The sequence below is a fragment of the Trachemys scripta genome, chromosome 15, assembly GCF_013100865.1.
Source record: "Trachemys scripta elegans isolate TJP31775 chromosome 15, CAS_Tse_1.0, whole genome shotgun sequence".
Classification (NCBI taxonomy): domain Eukaryota; kingdom Metazoa; phylum Chordata; order Testudines; family Emydidae; genus Trachemys; species Trachemys scripta.
Window position 1 is genome coordinate 949,804 of NC_048312.1, and position 27,234 is coordinate 977,037.

At 41.2% G+C, this 27,234-nt stretch overlaps 1 protein-coding gene across 2 annotated transcripts in view; it reads left to right on the forward strand.

The window, feature by feature from the left end:
• Positions 1-6,083: 6,083 nt before the first annotated feature.
• The window catches only part of PITPNB (phosphatidylinositol transfer protein beta), an 81,279-nt gene continuing 60,128 nt past the window's right edge, over positions 6,084-27,234 (forward strand). For both annotated transcript variants that reach the window (XM_034790985.1, XM_034790984.1), the window contains exons 1-5: positions 6,084-6,187; positions 15,016-15,107; positions 15,913-15,920; positions 20,613-20,687; positions 21,982-22,065. In XM_034790985.1, coding sequence (XP_034646876.1) covers positions 6,099-6,187; positions 15,016-15,107; positions 15,913-15,920; positions 20,613-20,687; positions 21,982-22,065 — 348 coding nt within the window. In that variant the 5' untranslated portion in view covers positions 6,084-6,098. The remainder of the gene's footprint in view (positions 6,188-15,015; positions 15,108-15,912; positions 15,921-20,612; positions 20,688-21,981; positions 22,066-27,234) is intronic.

Below are 27,234 nucleotides of genomic sequence, written 5' to 3' on the forward strand. Positions count from 1 at the left end.
TTGTACTACATGACATTTTGATTAAAAGGATGAACAGGATAAAATTATTGTGGTACACATTAAATGGATTAAAAACTGGCTAACTGATAGGTCTCAATCTAATTGTAAAAAGGAATAATCAAGCAGATGTATTTCCATTGAGGTCTTGCAAGGGTTAGTTCTATGCTATCTAGAAGAAAATGTAAAATCATCACTGACAGTTTGCAATTGAGACACAAATTTGGAGAATGATAAATAATGAAGAGGGACAGGTCACTGATTCAAAGCGATCTGGGATTGCTTGGTAAATGGGGCAAAAACTATATGTTTTAATATGGCTAAATAGAAATGTATACATCTAAGAATAAAACATATAGGCCATAGTTACATGATGGGGGACTCTGTCCTGGGAAGTAGTGACTCTGAGAAAGATTTGAGTGTTGTGGTAGATAATCAGCTGAATGTGAGCTCCCAGTGTGATGCTGTGGCCAAAAGAGCTAACTAATGCAGTCCTGGGGTGCATAAACAAGGGAATCTCTAGTAGGTGTAGAGAGGTTATTTTACCTCTGTATTTAGCACTGCTCTAGTGCTGCTGGAATACTGTGGTTCAGTTTTGGTGCCCACAGTTCAAGAAGGGAATTGATAAATTGGAACAGATTCAGAGAAGAGCCAGGAGTGTGATTAACGAATTAGAAAACCTGCCTTATAGTGATAGACTCACAGAGCTCAATCTCTTTAGTTTAACAAAGGGAGGTTAGGGTGTGACTTGATTACAATCTAGGAGTATCTACATGGGGAACAAATATTTAATAATGGACTCTTCAGTCTAACAGAGAAAGATCTAACATGGTCCAATGGCTGGAAGTTGCTGCTATACAAATTCAGACTGGAAATAATTACCCTGTCAAAAATGTATAACTTAACTACTTGAACAGTTTACCAAGGGTCATGGTGGATTCTCCTTCACTGACTATTTTTAAATCAAGGTTGGATATTTTTCTAAAAAAGATGCTCTAGAAATTATTTTTGGAAAATTCTGTGACTTGCTTACAGGAGTTCACGCTAGTGATTACAGTGGGCCCTTTTGGCCTTCGAATCCATGAATCTGAATTACACTTCAGAGCAAACCGATATTTACATTAGACCTGAGTGACTGAGTTTTAAAATAACCCTGTGAACCTGGCCTAATAATTGCCAAACAGACAATGTTGATGATTTTACTTCACATGTTCTTTAGTCCTTTTTCACTTTTTGTGGCAGGAGAACCAACTAGAGGTTTTTTCTCTAAAGGAAAGAATGTTCCCTTGGCATCACTGCAGTGTGTTGGCCACACGTTTTAACCAATATGCCAGATTTATCTATTCTGTTTTATTGTTGTTTATGGAACAAAGTGTAATTGTTGAGATTGTACTATAAATATGCAAGTGCAGACACCTATAGTAGTTTTAAGTATGGAAATACAACTTGTGATGTTATGCATCCTTTAACTGTTAGATAAAGGAAATGCTAGAAGTGCAAGAAACCGCAATGACAGATTGGGATGAAATAATTGTCAATTGCAAAGACAGACTCAAACTTTTGCACTTTCTTGGATGAAAACTACATATTCTATCTGACAGTGTCTCTGAGTGCTCAGCTTCTAGAGCCCTTTCATACAGCAATGCCTTAAAGTGTTGGTTTTGCTCAAACTCGAGGGATGGAATTGGCAGCGGCTGGCTTAAAGTGATGGTTCTTTGTTTTAAAACAATTAGCTCTTTTCACCTGTCCAAAGCAATGTCAAAGTTGGTGTTTGGAGGCAATGTCTAAAATATCTTAGTAGCAAATGAAATTGCCTCATTCCCATTATGTTGAAATGTCTCTTCCTCTGCTGGACACTGCACTGAATTTTGTTTTGTTGAAGAAATTCCCATTGTGTCCAGAATAAATCTTCCTTTATGTTGCATTTCCAAGTCAACTATGGTGACTTGTTAAAGGAACATATTTCTTTCTTGTACATAAGAAACCTGGCCAGAAGTTCAGGTTATGTTTGGAGCCCCAGCGTTAGCTTTAGGAATTAATGCTGTGACAACTTTAAGCAATATTTAGCGAATTCCTCTGCCAAGCAAAGGAGTGTCAAATGTGGATCACCACCAACAGTCATAATGTATAGAATAATGCTTCAGCTCTTGTCCTTATAGCACAGATACTGATAATCTTGTTGATTTGTAGTTAATAGGCACTGTCATCCTGTGCTTTATTGTGTTCTATCCACTCTTGTTTGTCCTCACAGTCTCCATGAGAGGGGAGGATTGCATCCCAGTAGAAATGAACATTGCAGACTGTGCAGAGCATCACTGCACTGAGACTCTGTGTTTAGATGGCCAACTTGTTGGAGAGAGAGGGAGGGGTGGTTGGACTCATCTAACAGTTCCCTTCTGATGGGTTATGAGTAATCAGTCAGCTAAAGAAACCTCCCTCTTACAGCAGCAGTTGGGAAAGAGTCCATAGATTCTGGGCTGCAATGTTGGCACAATGACTCATAGACGTCACTGCTCGAAAAGACCAGTTTCATTTCTCTCCCTCCCCTGACCAGTGCAGGCTTGTTCCCTACATTGTTTTCTAATGTTTTTTTTAGTGTAGTTTTGAAGGGCTCAGTTATGGGGCTCTCACCATTTCCATTGGGAGAGTGCTTTTCCTGGTGATGTACAGAAATGTTTCTGTTGCTTAGCTTTATATAATTGCACCTAGTTATGCCCGCTTGGACTCCTCCAAATAATTCCTTGATTCTGGTGTTTATACCCATTCAACGCATTACAACATAATACAACTTTATTTGCATTTTGTATTTGACACAAACTGTGTCCCAAAACCCTTGGATTAAATTTCACATCTGCGTCATTGTCATACTATCCAAACTATTACATACTTAATTTTCACTCTTTTGGCATAAGGAATTATTTCAACCTGTTAACTGTTTATGCTGCTCTTATCAGAATTTGCTTCAGTTTTTGATTTTAAGCATCTTTGCAGTGCTTGAGATGTGGAACAAAGAGTTAAAAATATACAGCATTAAAATACAAGTAAACACAAGATGCCAAGAATCTCCAAATAATTGCTCTCCAAAACCCAGTAAATGGTACCCCATCATCGTCCTCATCTACAAATTAATCCCATCATCCCATCTCCCCATATGCCTAGGGGAAAACATGAGCCTGGGAGAGTGTCCAGAAAATTAACAAATCTGAGGAGTGTCCAGGAGTGCATTCTGGAGGAAGGAGCACCACCTTCTCCTATTTAGACCAAAGGGGCTCTAGTTTGAGCATTTCTGTTGCTTGCAACCACCGGCGTATGCATAGGGAGATGGGCTGTCACTTAATGAGCCATAATAATTAATTTTATTAACCACTTTGCACTTTATAGGTCAAAGCAGCTCTTTCAACTCCACCTGGGAGTCAGTAGATGGATTGATCAGCTATATAATGTGCTCCCCGCAGGAAACCCCATTTAGCAAGTGGACAGCCACATTTGCCACTAACTTTAGCTTCCAAATCATCCCAAGGTCTGACATCACGTGTAGCATGCTGCAATAATCTGAGCTCAGGGTGTCAAAGGCATGAATAATTGTAGCAAGGTCTGTGTCTGATAGAAACACTCACTCCTCAGGCACAGATTGGGTTGTGGAGGCAATGCTCTTGGCCAAAATTCTTAGCTGTGGGTAGTCCCAGAATTTATAAAGAGCTGTGTATTGTAGATCTATGAGACAACTGAACAGGTACCAGTAATTTCAGCAGTCGGGTGCCCAGAATTGGATGTATACAGCATCCTAGCCTAGTGTCTGTGTCTGCATGCCAGAGCTCTAGTGGGAGAGACAATCTCCTCCTGGCTACAAAATGAGGGTGGTGCTACTGCTTTACACATGCCCCAAAACTTCATTGGCCTTTTTTGCTATTCTATCCCATTGCAGTATCTCATCTGGTGTGCTCTCTGCTATCTATAGGCCTTGCAACTACTGCTTCCCAAGCTTTTGCTTCCCACCAACTATCTGTATTTCGGATTATTTTTTCCTGGGGTATTTATTAGCTGTATTTTCCCAAATTGAACCTCACTTTGTTTTGCCTTGTTATAGAATAGGAGAATGAGTCACTATAGTGAGGTTGCTTAAAAAATAATAATTCATCCACTCTAATTCATTTAGGACACAAACTGGTTTCTGTTATTCACCCTGTTTCATTCATGTAGCTTTCCAAATTATTCACCTTTAGGGCTAAAATCTTCTGTTCTTGGTTTCTGTTTGAAGGTGAAATTTTGGAAAGCTCAAGCAAAATGCTTTCAGTTATGGGATAGGATAAAAAATTCTCTGTGGGAAGGCGAATTTCAAAGATCCTTTTACGTCTGAAGTATAAAAAGTAAAACTATGGGTAGTCCAAGATTAAAACCCTATCTTGTTGGGTTGAGGCAAAGGAGAAATAATTTTTATAAGTAATTATAAACCACTTCTAAGCATGCATAGTGAGAAGCTAAAATTGTAGCAAAGCCTTTTGAATCTTGACCCCCCCTTGTGGCATCACTGCGAAATTCTGCTTTACTGGAGGCTTATGCAGGCACAGAAGCTGTAGCTGGGGCATTTTGTGTATATTTAAAAAAAAAAAAAAAAAAAAAAAAGTTTGCAGGTGTCTAATTGAAAACTCCTCCGCTCGACAAGCGTCTTAACATTCGGAGCAAGAGAAAATTATGGGTGGCAAAAAAAATAATAATAATTCACAGCGGTTGATCTGTGTGCAATCGTTCCTGCATTCTACAAATACAAGCTTTTATTTACAGGAAAACTGCCATTCTGTTGCAGAGATGCAGCTCTTCCCAGTGGCGACTGATGTGCTGTAGTTTTAGTAACCCAGTTTGATTTGACAGTGTGGCCAAACAGTAGGAGCAACAAAAATGGGGTATTAATCCCTGTCATCTTTCCATATACACTTTGTTAGTGTAGTATTTAAATTGAGTTTAAATACAGAAAATTCTCCCATCCCCTTTTCTTGGGAAAAACAAACATAAAAAAATTGCAAATTTCTTAATGCAATATTAAGTTGGTCAATTCTTGGGTAACTTTTACATTCCAGATAATTGAGATTTTAAGGTTATTTCAGCAATATTAAGTTGGCTGTATTGCACGTGTGCTTTTAGTGTAGAACAGAATTGGTAAATACTGTATGTACAGAAGCTTAACTGTGGCTGTTGAAATATTAACATTTCCTGATATTTGTGATTTTAACTCTGCTATATTCCATGTATCAACACCATATGTAAAGTACCTGCCCAGTCATACACTCCCTTTGCTCTCCCAAATTCAATGAGGCAATCTGTATTTACTTTTTGTAATGAGTACTTAATAGTTGCAATAATTAAAGAAATTCAGTGCACTCAGACTTGTGGTCACTCTCATTTATTATCTTAGGGCCAGTCTACACTGGCAATGCTAAAGCGCTACTGTGGCAGCACTTTAACCTGCCTTGTGTGGTTGCGGCGCGGCGCTGGGAGAGAGCTCTCCCCACCTCCACAAGGGGTGTAGCTCCCAGCGCTGGTGCACTGTCTACACTGGTGCTTTACAGCACTGAAACTTGTGCTCAGCAAGGTGTTTTTTCACACCCCTGAGCGAGAAAGGTGCAGTGCTGTTGTAAATTGCCAGCGTAGACAAGCCCTTACTTTGCATCATCAGCAGCGGTTATTCAAGGATCTCAAGGTATTGTACAAATCTTCATTCCTTTTTTACAGTCGAGGAAACTGAGGCCCATGAGTGCTGGGTGGTGGTAGTGGCCTGAGATGTACAGGAGGTCAGACTAAGGCAATAAAGGATGGTCAAATCATTTAAAGGCTGACTTTCTGAAGTGACTTGCCTGAGGTGTCACTTCATGTCAATGGCAGAGCTGGATATAATTCTTGGGTCTCCTTACTCCTCCCCTGCTTCAACCACTCAAACTTTTTTCCTTATAACAAGTATCTAACATGGGGTTGTACTTGATTATTTTCTACTTATATAATTTTGTCTTAACTAGTATTGTTTTGTAAAAGGTCAATGAACATAACTGATTTTGCCATTTTTAAGAATATCTTTATAAAGGCTAATACAGATATTGCCTGTGGAACAGATGACTGACTGTTTAGATGCTTATTTTATACATTCAGTTTGTTCCTTTTCTTTTTCAGCCGAGTCGTTTTACCATGCTCAGTGCAAGAGGTATGTACTCTCTACCTTTCTTGTTGGGCTTTATGGTCTTATTTTAAAAACTGATTAGCCTGGATCCAAATGTTGGTTCTGTACTGTGTGTCCATTAGTCTACCAGATGTGAGTTACTGTCCCATCAGGGAGGCAGAGCAAACTTGTCTCAGCTCAATGAACTTCAAAGCAGACAAATGACTACAGGTCAAGAAATGTTAGCTGCTTCCAAGTCAATCCAGTGCTTATGATCAAGAAAAGGAAATTGTAAATCTCTTCATTGCTGCAGAAACTTCCTGCTGATGAGGCATTGTGTGACTCTAGCTAATATACTTCTGTATCCCTTCAAACAGGGATAGGGACACTCTTTACGTGTCTGAAACTGAGGATTTAAATGGCACTGAAATGCACTTAACTAAAGCTCACTCCCCAGAGTCCAAGTTGAACAGAAAACTTCCTGTTCTAAGGGGAAATGCAGCCTCTTTTGTTTACCATCTGGCAGCTAGTTCCAGCCACCTAAATAGCTTTTTCCAAAGAAAGCTTTGTTATATACATGTGTGGTGACCTCATGAATAACTGTGCATGTTAAAGCTAATCATTTAACAATTTTACATGTAAACTAAAAACATTTAAATAGCCATACTTGCATGTCTTTTGCTAGAACAGAAATAGTGTTTTGAAGTTCTCTTGGGTATCATGGAAGATTGTATGCTGTTGTATTAATGTGGAACAAAACAAATAGAGCCCAGAGCCTGTTTTCATGATCCATTAGACATACTTTCCAAAGTTTTGTCATTCTCTAGTATGCACTTTCCTTATAGTAAAGTGTCCATTCGCTTGCATGTAATTATGTCCATACAAAGTTCTCTGGTCAAATTGAAATATCTAAATTCTGACACACTAAACAGTTTTCTTCTGTCACAGTTTAATGTTGAAATTTTGCGTCTCTTAATTTCAGTATCAAGTTGGGCAACTTTACTCTGTGGCAGAAGCTAGTAAAAATGAAACAGGAGGTGGTGAAGGAATTCAAGTCTTAAAGAATGAGCCTTATGAAAAGGATAGTGAAAAGGGACAGTATACCCACAAAATCTATCACTTAAAGAGGTAAGGGATCTATTTGTGTTCTTTCTGTGGGGGAACTACTGACCCATGATTTCCCAGCTTCTATTTTTATTATGTAAAAGTACAATACACTTCAGTCTTGACCAGGAAATATTTAGAGCCAGTTTGGAATTTTATGAAGGGTAATGGGGAAGAAGAGGAGCACACCATAAAATAAGTCTGGACATCCAGAAAGGTAAGATTTAGGCATTTCATTCAGAGGAGACTTTTCTGCTGTTTTATGCAGCTCATCAAATTGCTCATGTTAAATACATGAGTTTTCCCAAAGCTTGTGATACTTCAGCCTGTGCTTTTGTTAGTGAAGAAATTCACGGCAGCAGCATAGCCCTGCTAACATGTATTTCTGATAAGACTTCACTTGATACCTTTCCCTGTGCGACGTGAACACTACCTCAGTCAGGCTACAGTTCCCTAGACTCTTTGTGAAATTGGGCCATATTTGCTGCCAGTGAGCTATGTTTTGTTCTTTTTACAGTTATGGAAGAGGATTTCATCTGAGGTCATTTGCTTGCTTACTGTTTTGACACACGTGCACCAGTGTGATGTCTAGTATAAAAAGTGGTTTAGTATCCTGGCTACAATTGTCTTCCACATCTACTCTTGAATGGGAAATGTTCATTAATATTTGCCTATTAAAGTTGTTGCTGGAATCTTGCTACAGCTACTGGGACCCCTGATCTATTTTGATCTTGTCACTACTGTAAACAGACTGTCCAGAGGACCAAAGAGTATAGTTCTGTATCTATTACGATTTTCTTTGAAGGCTTAAATAATATAGAACAGAAGCTTGTAGTTAAGACCTAGAAAAAATTGACTAATGAGAAACTGAATTGTTGACCAGAACCAACTCCTAGGTCTCTGTGATTGGTAATGTCAAAGTCTTCAAAGTTAGGAACATAACTTTCTGACCTAAGAAATTCCGTCTTGGTTGTCTTTCATTTTCCTTACCTAAAGTGGATCTGGGATTCAACTAAGCCCATGCTTTGTGCTAGTGTTTAATTTGGTAGGTGTATGCAGTACAGATTAGTAATGAAGATGTGTGCCAGGGCTTCATTTCATCAGGAAGATGAAGATTAAGATACTGGTAATTTGTGTTGCTACAATTTTGTGGTGTATCTAGTAGAAATTGACTTGTGTGGAGTTTGATGACCTAAGTTCATGAGCAGTGAAGCCCTCCTCCCTTATTTTCTGTTGGATTACTCACCATGATAGTTGCTGGTGTTGTTTTGCGTGGCTTACTATATTTATTTTACCATTTTACAAGAAACCAGAATTTTCAGCTCTCTTGTAATTGTTTAAACTGCTCTTTTTTTTTCCCTCCAAAAAATTATGAAAGTTGTGGGTATGTTGGAACAGAGTCTCCCAGCTGGCCTGTCATATTTCTAGAGCCTCTGTTGCAATACTATTTCTAAATCACTTAGTACCGAAATGTATATTAAATAAGGAGTCTTAACTTGGGTCATTAGAGTATGACTTGTTTGTAGACTGCCTTTAATGTGGGGTTCCTTACAGCTTTCCAGTTAGTTCACTGAGCTCTAAGAATAGGTATTATCTTTTTTTAAAAAGAGCTCTGAAACTCAGTAATATTTCACTTTTTGATTTGGTTCCCTCAGAATATATTACTCCTGGGGGAATTCTGCGCCACTGCGCAATGCAGAATTTAGCGGAATTCCCTGTTTACTCTGCAGAATTTCTGGCTGCCACTAGGGGCCGCTGGACTCTGCAGAGCCCAGCTCAAAGTGAGCAGATTGCCCTGCCTGGCAGGGCTGGATGCTGCACGCTCTGCTCGATCCTCATTCTCCTGGGACGGAGAGAGCCTGGGAGAACCAACCAGCTTTGGCAAAGGGTGACGAAGGGCAGGGCTGCATCACAACACGTCCCCTGGTGGGACAATAAAGAAATTGGAGCGAGTAAAGGCTCTGAGTGTGCTGGTGCCTGGGGGCTGCCCGGTGGCTGGGCTCTGCGGGGAGGGGAGTGCGGGTATCTGAGCTCTGTGGGCTCCACACAGCCCCCTCCAACACCCCCAACTGAAACTGGGTTGTTGTAGGGGTTTCTTTAACTCTACTCCCGGGGGAATCCTTTTTGCTGTTGTCTGTATTGTTGACATGTTGACAGGTATTTTGAAATAAATTACCAAAATTGAAACTGGAGTGATTATATTGTGTTATTTTGACAAATAAAATATGCAGAATTTTAAAATATTGTGTGCAGAATTTTCAATTTTTTGGTGCAGAATTCCCCCAGGAGTTGTGTGTGTAATGTAATATATAATATATATACAGCCACTTTCTGTGATACATGAGGATGTAATTCCTATGTTTGTTTAAACTTCAACATTTTACATACTTAAAACTAGAAAACTAGAGCTGGTTAAGCAAAACTCCAATAATTTAGCTAACTCTCTTCCATCAGTTCATGAAGAAATTATTCATGAATCACTTCTTCTGTTTGACCAACTCCTTAAAAAGTAAAAAAAACCCAAAGGCACTTTTGCGAGTGCATGCACATTTATTAAACTAAATGTAGAGTTAGGTATGTCCTAGTGCATATTAATCTCTGGATGGAAATATCCCTTAGAAAGGAAAGTATGCCATATTTGAAGGATTGTAGCCTAAATGGGCACAGGGACAATAGACAAACTAGGGTAAGGCAATAATAGCAGGGAAGGCTGCAGATCTCCTTGTCAGACCTGGGCACAGTACAGTACAGTGACTACACTGGTGGATGTTGTTGAAGGTCTCCTGGCAATGAAGATCCACTGTCCATTGCTGATGTTTTCTATCATTGGCTTTCAATACCATTAATTATGAGGTATTGCTGACTTGCTGGAGTGGATATGACTTCTCTCAGGTTGCGGACCATTCCCAAAGGAGGAGGATGGATCCTTGTTCATCATACTCCCAGGTGGAATCAAACAGCTTTCAATTTTATCTCCCTGCCAATTCAAGACATGCATGGAATCAGTGGTGGGGGAGGGATGGTGTTAATGAGGAGTATTTCAATATGTTGATGTGTGCTTTCTCATTTGACCCAGCCAGTGCTGTCCAATGCCCGATTCAGTGTCTGTGGCAGACTGAGGTGACATGAAAATGAGACCTCACTCCCAGCAGAGAGCCAGAGCAGGAACCCCTTTGGTTTAAAAGAGGGAGCTGCTGACAGGGTCCTGAAGCGGTGAATGCATTTCTTAAATAGCCAGATTTGGTGTTCTTCAGCTTGTGCTACCTAGGCATTTGGGGAAGGAGGGGTATAATAAGAGCTAATGTTTATGGTAAAGGCGGGGAGTGGTGGCTATTTGTCAAATTTTAATTTAATCTTTGGTTAATTATTTTTCTGGTTTGGAGTGAGGAGCAGCTACTGGTTCAGCCTTTTTATGTGGCTTTTGTGTTTGTCAGTGGTGCATAGAGCTTGGATGTGTGTCTCTTTTGTATATAAATCAAATAAATGTTGTTCAGCTGGCTCACGTCTGATCCTTAGGTGTGTTTCCTTTTGGTGGAAGAGTGGTACGGGCACTCTTCAGTGTACACTGTAAATTGGGAGAACTTCAGTTGATGTATAAATGTTAGGATAGCCAGATCTGCATGTCGGGGGTGGTCCCGTTAGACTGGAGAATAGCCAACGTGGTTCCTATTTTCAAGAAAGGGAAAAAAAGTGATCCAGGTAACTACAGGCCTGTTAGTTTAACATCTGTAGTGAGCAAGGTGCTGGAGAAGATTCTGAAAGAGAAACTAGTTGAGGACCTTGAGGTTAATGGCAATTGCGATAAATTACAGCATGGTTTTACGAAGGGCAGATCGTGCCAAACGAATCTGATCTCCTTCTTTGAGAAACTAACGGACTTATTAGATAAGGGAAATGCGGTGGACCTAATATACCTGGATTTCAGTAAAGCATTTGATACTGTACCCCATGAGGAATTATTGGTTAAACTGGAAAACATGGGGATCGATATGAAAATCCAGAGGTGGATACACAATTGGTTAATGGGGAGAATGCAGCGGGTCGTATTAAAGGGTGAACTGTCGGGTTGGAGGGAGGTTACTAGTGGAGTGCCTCAAGGTTCGGTTTTGGAACCCATTTTATTTAATCTATTTATAACTGACCTCGGAACCGATTGTAAGAGTGGGCTGATAAAGTTTGCGGATGATACGAAGGTGGGAGGAGTTGCAAATTCGGAGGAGGATAGGGATATTCTGCAGGGAGACTTGAATGAGCTTGTGAATTGGAGTATCAGAAATAGGATGAAATTTAATAGTGAAAAGTGTAAGGTGATGCACTTGGGGATGACTAATAACAATTTTATTTACAAGATGGGGACGCATTGGTTAGAAGTAACGGAAGAGGAGAAGGACCTAGGGGTCCTTGTGGACCGCAGGATGACTGAGTCGACAATGTGACGTGGTGGTGAAAAAAGCCAATGCGGTCTTGGGATGTATTAGGCGAGGTATATCTAGTAGGGATAAGGAGGTCCTGCTTCCGTTGTATAAGGCGCTGGTGAGACCTCATTTGGAGTACTGTGTGCAGTTCTGGTCTCCCATGTTTAAAAAAGATGAACTCAAACTGGAACGGGTGCAGAGAAGGGCGACCAGGATGATCAGAGGAATGGAAAACCTGTCGTATGAAAAGAGATTAGAGGAGCTTGGGTTGTTTAGTCTGACAAAGCGAAGGCTGAGGGGGGATATGATTGCTATCTTTAAATATATCAGAGGGATAAATACAAGGGAGGGAGAGGAATTATTCCAGCTTAGTACTAATGTGGACACGAGAACGAATGGATATAAACTGGCCGTGGGGAAGTTCAGGCTTGAAATTAGACGAAGGTTTCTGACCGTCAGAGAGGTGAAATATTGGAACGGCCTTCCGAGGGGAACGGTGGGGGCGACGGACCTGTCTGGTTTTAAGATTAAGTTAGATAAGTTTATGGAGGGAATGGTTTAGTGGTAAAACATAGTAGCCAAGGAAAACCAAGCAATGGTACGTAAATAGTATAATGGCCAACAAGGGTCAGGCTAGAGACTCTTGCCTACATGCTTGGGGTATTACTGATCGCCATATTTGGGGTCGGGAAGGAATTTTCCTCCAGGGTAGATTGGCTGAGCCTCTGGAGGTTTTTCGCCTTCCTCCGCAGCATGGGGCAGGGATCACTAGCAGGAGGGTCTCTGCCGATTGAAGTCACTAAAACACAGGATTGGGGACTTTAACGGCAGAGTCCAGGGAAGGGTCTTGCGGCCTGCAGCATGCAGGGGGTCAGACCAGATGATCATAATGGTCCCTTCTGACCTTATAGTCTATGAGTCTATGTCTCTGCTAATTAGAATAATTTGGTAATAAAGTTTAGTAAGTAATACCTTATCTATTCACTTTAAATACTGAAATCTCATGTTTGCTATCAAACCAATCAAATCAGTGTCTTGCTATCCAAGATTAAACTTGTTCAAGTCAGATAATTTTTTTTATTGCCAAACAGAGGTTCCAGTTTGGCAGCATGAGCCAAAATATGAGCTGATCTGTTGGGACTAACTACAAGCACATGGAAAATGATATCCAGAACTTGATGTACAGGGTTGCTGTGGCTACTGTGAAGTTGTTAAAATATTTTTGTTGGGTTGGCTCTGGCTGGCCCATCTCCAACCTCAGTGCTTTAAACAGATTTAAATGAATATTTGAAAATAACAATACGTTATTTTGCCATTTGTTCTGGATCGCTCGCATGTGGTCAGTCACCAGTGGTACCTGTAGAGTGAGTGAGCTCCCACTTCAACAATCCTAGTGAAAAGGCGATCTTTACTTACCAGCCATTTTTTAGGGAAAAGATGACTTTTTCCATTCCATTTGAGGTAGAAAGAACCTTGAATGTTTGTCCAGAGTGTTGGACTTCAGCCCGGGTTGCTGGCCTTGTTCTTGGCCCCTTCATTCCTTTCTTGGAGTAACTTCACTGACTTTTCAGCTTGCTTTCTTGATCTAACAGGGCATGGGACACTGAAAATATTCTCCATTTAAAAGGAATCTGTTCAGGAACTGGGAATCATCAAACAGTAGTAGTGAAGTGATTATAAGGAATTAAAGCAGGCCATAGAAATAAATTATTGCATAAGATGGCACTTGAGCCTTTCATCTTGAGAAATCAGATAAAATCCTAACTTGAGTTGCAAGAGAAATGAGTTCAGTAGCAATCTAACTACATAGCAGATAACTGTTACTCACAAATGCCATGTTATGTGGGATTAATTGGTGTCAAAAGGAACAACTAACTCCTGGAAGATTGTTGCAGGTCATTCTTTAAGTGGGCATGGGCAGAGCTGAGTGCAGATGTCTGTACTATACCTAGCTTAAGTCTGTACCACTGATTACAATTGTATAAGCTACAAACTCGCTTGCAGTCTTTAAAAAAAATGTTTGTTTAGTGGTGGAGCTATTCCTGATCCATTAGGGATAATGAGAATGTCCACAACTGTAGATAGAAGCTCTCTTGCTTCAGGGCATAAACTAGGGTTACCATATTAAACAAATTTAAAAAAGAGGACCCTCTGCGGGGTTCTGGCTCCGCCCTAACTCCGCCCCCTCCTCCCTTCCACTCCCAGCCACGCGAAAAGGGCTGCCCGAGCGCTACCGGCTTCATGGTTTGCTGGGCAGCCTCCAGACCCTGCGCCCCCGGCTGGGCGCTTCCCCTCCCAGGCTCCGGCGGCGCAGGGTCCGAAGGTATGGGGGCTGCCCGAAGCCCGTAGCGCTTGGCTCTTAAACAGAGCTGAAGAGTCGGGAGGAGCAGAGCCGCCGCGGCCGGAGGCTCTGCTCCTCCCCTGACTCTTCGGCTCTGTTTAAGAGCCGAGCTGCCCCAGCGCTACCGGCTTCGGGCAGCCCCCATGCCTCCAGACCCTGCACCACCGGAGCCCAGGAGGGGAAGTGCCCGGCTGGCGGCTGGGGTCCGGAGGCAAGGGGGCTGCCTGAAGCCCATAGTGCTCGGGCAGCTCGGCTCTTAAACAGAGCCGAAGAGTCAGGGGAGGAGCAGAGCCGCCACGGGAGGGGGAAGTGCCCGGCCGGCATTTTCCCGGACATATTCGGCTTTTTGGCAATTCCCCCCAGACGGGGGTTTGATTGCCAAAAAGCCGGACATGTCCGGGAAAAACCGGACGTATGGTAACCCTAGCATAAACCAATCACCAGCTGCCTGGGTTTCAGAAAAATGTATCTTTATGAGGTTTCTGTATTTTACTCTGAAGCATCTGGTCTGACCACTCTTGGGGAGAGAATTCTGGACTCGGTGAGCCTTAGGTTTAATCAGGCCTGGCAATTCTTATAGTAGGAAATCAATATTTACTTCTTAAGACATAACTGGGATAATTTAATCTATTCCTTTTCAGGTTCTAGATCAGAACTAACTGAGTTACATGACTTGATCTCTGTTATGCCATGCTGCTAGAGAGCTCAGCAGACCAGAACCTTAGAGCAGAGTTTCTTTAGACAATGGTGTTTCCTGTAGGTGAAGAGAAAGGAAAGCTAAACTGAATTTGATTGAGATCATGCTGCTGAAAATATGCTTAAGTGACTCAATTACTTTGGGAATAGTAACATTATTGCAGTTCATACAAATTAAACTGATTGCTTGTGCATCATAATTTTTAATATGCTTGGGTAAAAACATGTGCCTTTTCAATTAGATTGCTAGAAATCATTGTGGAATCTCATTCAGTTGGCAAAGCTGTAACAAACGTACAATATTTTGCTCTTCACAGTAAAGTTCCTGGGTTTGTAAGGATGATTGCTCCAGAAGGCTCCTTGGTATTCCATGAAAAGGCTTGGAATGCATATCCATATTGTAGAACAAGTAAGCTTGCTCTGAATTGATTCTTACATTTTTGCCATACTGCTTAGAGATGCTATCAAGTGGTTTAGGCCCCAAAGTTTTGTAATTGGGTGGAAAATATCTTACAGATCACTTTTTGGCAAACCTACTCTGGCTGAGCTATGCAGCCATGAAAGACAACGTAAGTTAACCAGCAGATTCTAGTCCCAAGACATAATTATGTGCTAGTGCTTGATGTCTCCTGTACAAGACTAAAGAGTCTGACTAACGTCTCTTTCCAAGTCCAGGATAAAACTTGTTAGGAAAGAGACCTAATTTACAGTCCCTAAAAGCTTCTGCAAAGGATGAGCGTAAAGGTTAAAAATTACAATTGTAGATAGCAATCAAAGTTCCTTTGATTTGATGCCATATTCATGTTTACTGTCCAGAAAACTCTTTGGTCTTTAGAGGAGGAAGTTGTGTAAAGGAGATGCATTCACCATATTCCATTTCTGAAGCTTTGATTTCTTTAAGTTCCAAGAATCCTGTCCCTTTTTATTTTTTGGCCTGTCTTGTGTCAAAGTGTTTAAAATACCTTAAAGCATACTTCATCTTTAACAGTAACAAGTTGTTTCACAGAAGTATGCTGATGAATGGTTTTATTGTGGGGTTATTTTATTGAACAAGGGGTTTTTAATGAGCAATTGTTTTATACCTTCTATATATAACTCCATCTGTATTACAGATTGCTATAGAGTTAATACTTTTGTGACAGACCTGTTGCACATATTAACACTATTTTGAATGCCTTCTTTTCCTTTTCGTTGCATGTCCCTCTGGCTTTCAGTTGTGACGGTGAGTACCTGGATTATTATTTGTTTATGAAATGTGTTTTAATGTGGCTCTTGGCTATTAAAGTTATAACTGACTTCTGATGCTGCATATCTGCCAATCCAGACTCTGGTTTACTGATTAGGTAAGATTTCACCAGTCAGAAATCAGAATTTTCAATCTGATACTTGCCGCTACTTCTCTCCTTATTCTCTTGTTCTGCTCTCATCACTCACTCTGCTCTTCATAATTCCTGATATTGGAACAGTACACCATGCTAAATGATTTAATAACTGTGAATATACAGCTTAAAATGGCAAGAGTTCCACAGGAAGCTATCCAGGAAAGGGGAGAAAGTGCCTTGGGGTCTACTTTCCTCCAGCTTAGCATAGCAGACTAGCTTTGCCCTATTGCATCAAGCACTCTCCACACAGTTACGGCAGAGTCTGGGCATGGGACCTGATCAAATGGACAGACAATGTCTCTGGAGGAGCTTTCTTTTCACCAGAAAGTGGTAAGTACTCTCAAGGATAGTCAGAGGGGTGCAGGCTTTCTCTAGTTCAGTGGTCCTGTGTGGTAAGGTCTTTGTGAAGGCTGGCACTAAGGAATGCCAATTATGTGTCCAAAATGCAAGTACATAACCTCTTCCATTAGGGAAAGCTGAAGTGAAAAAACCAGCCAGCCTAAAACATCCCCCAGCAATCCCTTATAGGATGCTTTAGTTTTCACCATAGTCTTCGAGAAGGGTAAAACCTCCAATAACTCCTGAATCCGTGTGTGTATATATACTGAAAACTGCTTAGTTATCTGAGCTATGACACTCTGTTCCCTGCATAAGGCCAAATTAGCCATACTGTACTGTACTTGTTGGATTCACTCACTGAATTTAGAGGTGAAAAATAATTGGGTCTTTGAACTTCCAGGAGACAGAATACTGTATTAGATGGAGCACAAGTCTACTGGAGTGGCAGTTCTTGCTGTAGTTCCACCCCAGAGCCAGCTGCTGAATTTTCCTGCTGAATGTCCTGCTTGGAATCATTCAGGTTGAGTGCAGCTGTAGAAGGGGAAAGGATTAGCACTTCCTCATTTGATTTGTAGACGTAGACAAGACATGCTCAAAGTAGTGTTATTGCACTGAGCAAAGTTAGTATCCTAAGTGGGAATGGTTTAATATAGCGGACACACAACTGCTATCATAATTTAATGGGAATTTATGTAACCTCGTGCATCACTTTGCAAATTTGGCCCTATAGGCTGATGTGCAAAGTACTTCCCACTGGCAATGCAGTAAAGTGCATTTTAAATGAATGTTAGATTTCTATAAATGAGCAACTTCCTTTGTGACTCTAGTTTGGCCCATCCTGCAACATCATAAGCCAGTGTGTTAAAGCTGGACTAGTCAGAGTAAGAATGACACCAATGGGTATTTAAACATTGAGCTAATGGCAAACAAAAAAGCCCTTCTCATTGTTAAAAACTGTTGCTGTAAAGTGTAAACCAGTTTTTGGGTCTTTTCTATAGTATATAGCCACTGTAGCTTGAAATTAGTCAATTGACCCTGGGATGGTTGGCAGAAACACACCCTGTCAGCATCTGAAAATATCATGGATCTTGCCTACAGAGATAACACTGATTCATAGATTCTAGGACTGGAAGGGACCTCGAGAGGTCAAGTCCAGTCCCCAATGGCAGGACCAAATACTGTCTAGACCATCCCGGATAGACATTTATCCAACCTACTCTTAAATATCTCCAGAGATGGAGATTCCGCAACCTCCCTAGGCAATTTATTCCAGTATTTAACCACCCTGACAGTTAGGAACTTTTTCCTAATGTCCAGCCTAAACCTCCCTTGCTGCAGTTTAAGTTCTGATACTGTCAGAACTTGCAGTCCAACCTTTCCTCCACACTGAGAGCTAAAATGTTTGTAAGACGTTGAGGTGAGGGCATCTTATTGTCCCTTGAGCAGATAATGGATAATCCAGCACGGAGTGAGTTGAGCTTTCTGTTACAGAGAAGGGCTGGGGACCAGACTTTCTCATTGGGAAACTCACATTAACTCAAGCTCCACTTCTATAGTGCAGAAGATTCCTTCCTTTTATGTTTGCCTTGCCAAGAGTTCATAGTTCTTTGTGAGACTGACATCCTGGATAATAACTGTAATTTAAAAAGTGTTTTTTCCTGACAAATGAAACTCCTTCATTTGCCACTTTTTTTTTTTCAGTCTTACCAGTAGGCAGTTAGTCTGAAAAGTCAGCTCTGAGGCAGTATGATGGAGGATCTCAGGTCAAATATATAGGGTTCCTTGACTGTGGGAAGAGCAGGATAATAAGACTGGCTCATATGTGCAAAAATTCCTATTCCTGATTGGTGAAGTCCGGCTGATTTGAATGGGTTACCTAGGGAGGTGGTGGAATTTCCTTCCTTAGAGGTTTTTAAAGTCAAGCTTGACAAAGCCCTTGCTGGGATGATTTAGTTGGGGATTGTGCAGGGGGTTGGACTAGATGACCACCTGAGGTCCCTTCCAACCCTGATATGCTATGATTCTATGAAATGGGCTAACCCAGAATCTGGATTGGTATCACAGAAATCTGTCTTAAATTTGAAACTAGTGCTTGTCATAATGGTAAGTGTCTCTTCAAAGACTGTTTTTTTTTTTTTTTGTTTTTTGTTTTTGTAAAGTGCCTTGTGCCCTTTCTAATGTCTTATTAGTTGGAAGTAATGTTAAATTGCCTGACCTACTCTCTTTCAAGCAGATTTCATTTCTGAATCCAAATTTATTGTAGTCACCACTGTGGACACTCCATGAAAACAGCTCAGCTCTCACTAGAGACCAGCTATGCAAGGAGTTGCAGATGGGGCTGTAAATCAGGTTTAGCCTGATCAATAGTAGCTTGTGTGCACACACACGCATGCAAATGCATGCTTTCCCTTTGTATCAGTAACTGCTTTCCTTGCTGCTCGGGGGAGAGGTGGAAATTTGGTCTGTTAGGTGGAGTTAGCTTTGTTACGTTAAACTTCATGTTCCCTGGATTTTAGCACTAACTCACAGAATATTTAAAAAAGAAGAAAGAAAGAGAAGAAAATTCTTTTGGAACACTTCCTACATTTTAGTACTATAGGAAAGATCCCACAGCAGAATAGTATTTTTGCATGGAACCTTTTGTTAAGACTTCTGTGGTAGTCAGTCTTAATAAAGAAAAAATAAAATCCTGAAATAGAAGAAATAGAAAACTTGCTGTGACATGGGGTGGGGGGGATACTGAAACCACTTGGAGGAGTCCAACTTAGGGTTACCATACGTATTTCCCCGGACATGTCCAGCTTTTTAGTTAATTGCCATCCGGGAGGATTTTTTAAATGTATAAAAACGTCCAGAAAATACGGACGTATGATAACCCTACCCACTGCCCCCCTCCTCTTGGGGTGTCAGCTTGCTCAGCCTGCAGATTGCAACCCCCCCGTGCTGCTGCAACCCTGCGCCCCACGGTTAGGAGCGGTGGCGTCTCGTGCGGGAGACCCGCGGCCACTTCTCCCTCCTCCGAGCATCCCCCGAGGCTCTGGCAGAGCCTCAGTCTCCCCATTCCGTCCCGGCCGTGCAAGGAGCCCCCCCGCCAGCGGTCCGTGCAGCCGGGGCCGCCTCCCCACTGGCGGAGCCGCTGCCCTGGGGCGGGTCCTGGCGCAGAGAAAGTTTCTCGGCACGCGGCGGCTCCCGGGAGTGTGAGCTCCCCTACCCGGGTAGGGCCCGCGCTGCAGCGCCTCCCGCAGCCTTGCCGGGTCCGGCTGGGAGTGGGGTGGAGGCTCCCCTGAGGGAGGTGAAGGGTGGGGGACTCTGAGGTGGGGGGGATTCTGAGGGTAGGGGACTATGGGAGGGGGTGGAGGGCTCTGAGGCAGGGGCTGTGGAGAGTGGGGGGGCTGCGGAGGGCAGGCTGTCAGGAGAGGGGGCACTGAGGCAGGAGAAGGCTGAGGATGGGCCCTGTGGAGAGCGAGTGGCTCTGGGGTGAGGCCTGGAGGGTCCGATGGGTGGGTGGAAGGTGGCTCTGGGGTGAGGCCTGGGGGGTCCGGCGGGCAGGAGGCAGCTCTGGGGTAGGGTTACCATATGTCCGGATTTGCCCAGACATGTCCGGCTTTTTGATCCTCAAATCCCCGTCCGGGAGGAATTTCCAAAAAGCCGGACATGTCCAGGAAAATAGGGAAGCATGGTAAGGGAACCGCCTTTTCCTCAGCACAGCAGCAGCCGGGGGGCGGGAGGGAGGAGGGGGAATGCGGGGTGCTCAGGGGAAGGGGTGGAGTTGGGGCGAGGACTTTGGGGAAGGGGTGGAGTTGGGGCAGGGCCAGGGCCCCATGGAGTGTCCTCTTTTTGCAGTATTGAAATATGGTAACCCTAGTCCAACTGAAGTGTTTACAGATTCTCCATATTTGTATGGGTAGGTGTCATGGGTATCTAGATTTATTAAATGACCATCGTTCAAGTTACATCTTATGCGCTAACCAATATTTCAGGTTGAGGTATAGGGCATCTAAACTTGTCTGTTTCCATGTGCAGTAGTGGGGCCTCTATTTCTGTTTCTATCAGAGTTAAAATGGGAAGCAAAATTGCTAGTCAAGGCCTACAGGGCCTCCCCTGGTGGAGAAATCAACTTGTTAAATGTAAGATTTAAAAGGGGGGAAAAAGTATAGTCACCCTTTTGCTGCCTGGTTTTGTTTTTTTTACAGAATGAATATATGAAAGATGACTTCTTCATAAAAATCGAGACCTGGCATAAACCAGACTTGGGGACATCAGAAAATGTAAGTCAGGGTCCAGTAGTAACCCAGCATTTGCCATACTTACTGCACACATTGAACCTGGTGGACCAGTATTCCTTTTCTGGCTGTGCCGATAACTGATGCTTAAAGGAAGGCAGCCTCCCTCCAATAAATAATATGTACTCCTCTAAACCAATGAAGCTATTTCTCCTACAGCCGTGGAAGGAAGAGGTTGGAGAAAGGCAGATGTTTTTATTTTCAAAGTTTGAGATCTTCAGATCATACAGTAAATGGGAATTGTGTAGCTACCCAGATATTGTTCCTGAACACTTGTGGAAGGAAACCTCTTATCCTGGATGTCTCCTATCCCAACGGCTCCAGCAAGGGTTTTAAATGAATCGTACTGGTCACGTTGAAAGCATACAGTCTTCTTTGTTCAAGCATTTTATTAATGTTAATGTTGAAATTCCTTTTTCAGTTAATTTTCTATCTGGAAATATCCTGGATCAGTCCCTCTCAGTGTAGTTGGTTCAGTGCCAGTAGGGTGGTGTGTGATTTGGACTGTCCCCTTTCTCTTCTCTAATGAAAGAGTAGCCAGATACTAATGGTGGGCCCCTATATAAATATAATTGTCCATTTTCAGTGTTTGGATGACTTGCCTGGACCATTGTTTCTCACACAGGCTAGAAACCTGCAGAGGTGATGACTTATGCTAGTGAAAATAGAAAGTAAAAAGTGTTCCTAGACAATTCTGTGTGTGCTTAATCTGAAGTGTATCTATGGCTAACAGCTATATGTATATGACACATGCTATGTATCTGGGCCCTTCAGTTTGCATTAGGTTACGTCTTTTGAGAGATGCATGTTAATGGATACATTTCAAAACAGTATATGGCTAGCCAACTTCAAAATGTGCTGGAGTCTCTAATGAACTCATTTGATGTATGGCAGGTTACTAATAACTGGATCACTTGCACTTCAGAGCTTTATGTGAAGGTTGCTCACTAAATAATATGTCTGCCTAGCCTATTGAATGCGTAATGATTCTAATTACAGTGTTTGTTGTCCTTAGCTGTAAGGAAAGTGGCAGAAGAATACAATTTAATCTTAAAACCAAGCTCCTCTGAAAGCACAAGAATTGGAGGTTTAATAAAGCTACAACTAACTTCAGAATTGCTTAATTAATTAAATAAGTGGTAACTTCGGAGTGTATTCCCCAGGTGATTCTAAGAAAACTATCCATCTCTGTAGAACTCAGAAAAACCTGGGTAATACAGAACTAACGCAGTGGCTGCAATAAGGCGACAAAGGGTTAAGCCCCTTCTCCCCGTTGCAGGTGCACGACTTGGATCCAAACACGTGGAAGAGTGTTGAAGTTGTCCATATTGACATTGCAGACAGAACTCAAGTAGAACCAGCGGTAAGTAGACACTGTGCTTATTGGGAGATGGTTGTCCTATCTAGCTAATTACTTTGGCCTTTATTTGCACCTTAACATTGTTTTCCATTGATTGTAAATAAACTAATATACCCAATGTATTTGATCCCACAGGTAAATATAAAATTGCTTTAAATAGAAGTATTGATCTAAATTAGGGGATGTCAAATTATTTAAAAAATTAAGTCATTAATCACGAGATTAAAAAAACTAGTTGCAGTTTTATTTGCACTGTTAAACAGAATACTAATTTAAATTTTTTTTGTTTTTCTACATTTTCAAATATATTGATTTCAATTACAACACAAATACAAAGTGCACAGTGCTCAGTTTACATTATTTTGATTACAAATATTTGCACTGTAAAAATAAACAAAAGTAGTAGTGTGTTTCAGTTCACCTCATACAAGTACTGTAGTGCAATCTCTTTATCAGAAAAGTGCAATTTACAGATATAGAATTATTATTATTTTTTGGGGGGGGGGCTGTTAATCACAGTTAACACATTATTTTTTAAACTAGTGTTAATCACACACCTCTGTTTTGACCCTCTTCACTTACGGTAGTTCATCACTTGGCTGACACTGGCACAGTTCTACTGTGTTCTTATGATCTGGAGTGATTAAATATCAGAAAGTTAATAGAGCAAATCAGCAAAAGTTGACTTCTTTTGAATGGGAAGTTTATTTATAAAAACTTGCAGATGGTTCTCTGGATAAAGAGACGGTTATCTGTAGCCAAGGCAAGGCTGAATTCCACTACCATTGAAGTACTTTGAGTCTGCGGAAGCACCTATGCTCTAAACATGCTTTCACCTCCAGTTCTTGTGCTACACATAACCCACCGAGAGCAAATGAATCCCACCAGCCGCAACAGAGTACACTTACAGAGTTTCAAGATCACTGCGATCTCATGGATCAAAGAAAGTATAACAGCTTAACCAATTGTATTGCAAAGTGGATAGCTATCGACTGCAGACCACTCATCATTGTAAATGACAGAGGGCTAAGAAGTGTTATTCAAATTGCATCTTCTAATCAGTCATACACCCTGCCCTCCTGAGGAATCTTTGCATCAGGAATACGTGACCTATATCATAATGAAAAGACTACAAATTTGGAACTTCTAAAAAATGCACTAGCTGTTTGCTTTGGTGATCACTGGACATCCTTGAACGATCACAGCTGTCTTGGCGTCACGACACACCTGATTGATGCTTCATGGATGCTACAGTCGTTTGCTTTAACAGTAATACATAAACCTATGATTAATCACAACTAATTTTTTTAATCTAGTTAATTTGTTTTGCATTAATGGCAATCTAAATGCTCAGTACTTTTAAATTTTGTGGGTATTTGCTAATCTATCAGGTTTGATTTTTATTGGCACATTGAGGGAAATAGATTTTTGGGAAACAGACAGCTTTTAGTTTTAACAATACAGTAATTGACTTGATGAACATTTGTGTGCTAGTTTGTGTGTGAGGCTGAAATTGAAATAGGAATTGAATCCAGCTCTTCTGCATAGCCTGACACAGAGCTCTGACCTGGCCATCCCTTTTTGTTGCTGTTTTAGGAATATATTCTTAAATAGCCCTCAGTTGGGTTATGGCAGGTTCCAGCAGGTCTGTCTTTGCTGCAGAAATCTGTGTTGGAGAATTGCTATTGCTTCTATCTTTTCAAACTTTATTGAACACTTCTGCCCTTCAGTGCAGCAATTATCACCAGGTGAGCTGGTCTTTCATCTCTGCTGACAGATCGGCCAACTGTAGTTAAGAAACACCACTGTCATTTCTTCAGCTTCCCCTCTCCATTTACTGTTTTGCTGCTGCTATTATTTTGAAGCACGTAGTATGCCAAACACCTCCCATGGTCGCTGCCCTGAGAACTTACAACCTAGTTTCAGATGAGATGCAATTCAAGGATAATGCAACAATGAAAATGGCAGAGCGTATCCTGGTAAGGTTACACAGTTACTTAGTGTAGCAGTGTGTCGTTTGGGTGTTGCAGTACTGGAGGTGTTCAAGAAGCATAGCACATAGAACTGGAAGGGATCTTTTGGGTCATCGAGTCCAGTCTTTTGATGTTGGCAACCCCGTCATATAATCATGTTCATAAACTTAGCAAGCTCCGTCTTAAAACTAGTTCGGTGTTTTCCTCCCACTACTCCTATTGGGAGGCTGTTCCAGAACCTCCCTCCTCTGATCGTTAGAAACAATCTTCTAATTTGCAGCCTGGCTATAGGCCTCGCAAGCTAACTTGGGAACGGCAGTGCATGTGTAAGGGGTGGGTGAGAGAACAAGGCATGGAAATGATTGCAGAAGTATTAGATGTCCCTTCAGAAGCAGAAAGAAGATGCTTAATCCCAGGCATGCACTTTTATACAGCATTTAAGCTTTCAATTCATTGTGCTGTCCAGTACATCTCACGCGCACATAAAAAAAGTGATATATTGAATCCATGATTGCATCAGACTGCACTGTAATGAATAGGTATAAGGACTACGCATTCTGTCTTAACCGTGCTCTGTCCTGACTTTGAATATTGAATGTTGCCCTCTTACCATTGGCTTAGCATACTACTTGAAATGTGTATTTTTCCCCTAAGTTTTTGACTCTATGGATGTCCATTCTCCACTGACCAACTGCTGTTTGGTTACATCGTTAATCTGAAGAAGAATGTAGAATACCTTGATTTGTAGGTTAGCTGCTAGACTGCTTAGAACAGAGTTTTGCAAGAAAATTTGAGTTCTGTTCATGTTGCTGTCTTTTGTTCCTCTTTTACTTATGCATGCGTGCACACATACACATACCCTTCTTCCCCACTGCATATCTTTTTTCACTTCGTTTTTTCCAAAGTCCTCTTTCATAACTGTCCTAACCACTGATAGAAGAGAATATACTGTGTATTCATGTGTTGCTTACGGAGGGAAGGAAAATTTTACATCTTAACTTCACAATTCACCAAGTTGTCTTTTTCAATAATTTTTGTTTATTTTTAGAATATTCTGAGACCCTCCATTTAAATCAAGTTAAATATGTCTTGCATATTTTCATGCAGTGAGGAATCACTTTACTGTTACATGTGGTGGTTTTGTCATTGTATAAATGATCTGGAAAAAGGGGTAAATAGTGAGGTGGCAAAATTTGCAGATGATACAAAACTACTCAAGATAGTTAAGTCTCAGACTGTGAAGAGCTACAAAAGGATCTCTCAAAACTGGGTGACTGGGCAACAAAAGGGCAGATGAAATTCAATGTTGATAAACACAAAGTAATGCACACTGGAAAACATAACCCCAACTATACATATAAAATGATGGGGTCTAAATTAGCTGTTACCACTCAAGAAAGAGATCTTGGAGTCATTGTGGATAGTTCTCTGAAAACATCCATTCAATGTGCAGCGACAGTCAAAAAAGCAAACAATGTTAGGAATCATTAAGAAAGGGAGAGATAAAAAGACAGAAAATATCATATTGCCTCTATATAAATCCATGGTATGCCCACACCTAGAATACTGTGTCGCCCCATCTCAAAAAAATCTATTGGAATTGGAAAAGGTTTAGAAAAGGTCAACAGAAATTATTAGGGGTATGGAACGGCTTCTATACGAGGAGAGAGTAATAAAACTGGGACTTTTCAGCTTGAAAAAGAGATGACTAAGGGGGGGGAATATGATTGAAGTCTATAAAATCATGACTGGTGTGGAGAAAGTAAATAAGGAAATGTTATTTACTGCTCATTACACAAGAACTAGAAGTCACCAAATGAAATTAATAGGCAGCAGGTTTAAAACAAAAGGAAGTATTTTTTCACAGAACACAGTCAACCTGTGGAACTCCTTGCCAGAGGATGTTGTGAAGGCCAAGACTATAACAGTTCAAAAAAGAACCAGATAAGTTCATGGAAGATAGGTCCATCAATGGCTATTAGCCAGGATTGCAGGGATGGTGTCCCTAGCCTCTGTTTGCCAGAAGCTGGGAATGGGCAACAGGGGAGGGATCACTTGATTACCTGTTCTGTTCATTCCCTCTGGGGCACCTGGCATTGGCCACTGTTGGACGACAGTATACTGAGCTAGATGGACCTTTGCTCTGACCCAGTATGGCCACTCTTATGTTCTTATGTATATAACCTTAGAAAAGATGAAGTGGCAGGTAAATATGTTGTGTATTTCCTATTCTAAGCCTGAAATTGTGGCAGGCAATACCAGTGCTGTCATCTGTAAGAATGCTGGTTCTGACCACAGTATAGTTTCTGTATAAATAGGAAGCTATGGTAATTATTACACTCCAAGGAAGTGAGTAGTACTTAAATCTTTCCACTCTGAGGGATTCTCTTAGTGTAAATGTTTGTTTACTATATGCCCTTCATGCACCATCAGAGAATGGGTACTACTGTGCTTAGCTGCAGTATCAATACATTTTGTATTGAAGACTGACCAAGCAGTGTAGCTAAATATCTGTGCTCAGAACTCCACTCCCCATCTGTGGCTTTCTTTGCCTGGTTCCTTTGGATAGTCTGTGGAATGCTTTATATTACTTGGCCTATTTTTCCTTTAGTCCCATTAGTTTTGGTTTTGTTGGGGGCTGGGGATAGTGTAAGTGCCTTTCCTGTCTTTGTGTGGTATCTTACTGGTACACTACGGAGAGGGCTTGCCGCTCTCCTGTCTGAGCAAAGTTGTATATATTTTTCCACTACTTCACAATTTTTTCTGAAAATAAGGTAATTACATTTGTAGTTTTCTAGCAGTTTTTCTAAAATCCTTAAACTTTTGTCCTCCGTACTAAGTGAGTAAACTTTAGCCAAATTCTATGCTACTTTCTTTAGTTTCCAACTATAATCAAAACTGTAACATATAAATATAAAAATAGTAAATTCCTTAAAGATTCTTATGGCATGCATATGCTAACCCACACCCATGTAAAAATGTATACAAATGATTCAGCAGACATATGCTATTCTCTTAAGGTATACATTTAAACCTGGCCTCTTAATCATCTCCAGCACTTTGTCTAAGTAGCTTTTGTGATTTGTATACAAAAGTCACTTCCCAAGAGAGGATGAAGCTTTAAAGCATAAGCAAAAATGTACATACAATTAACATGAGAAGAGGTTACATTTTTGGAAGTAATCAGAAGGAAAACAAG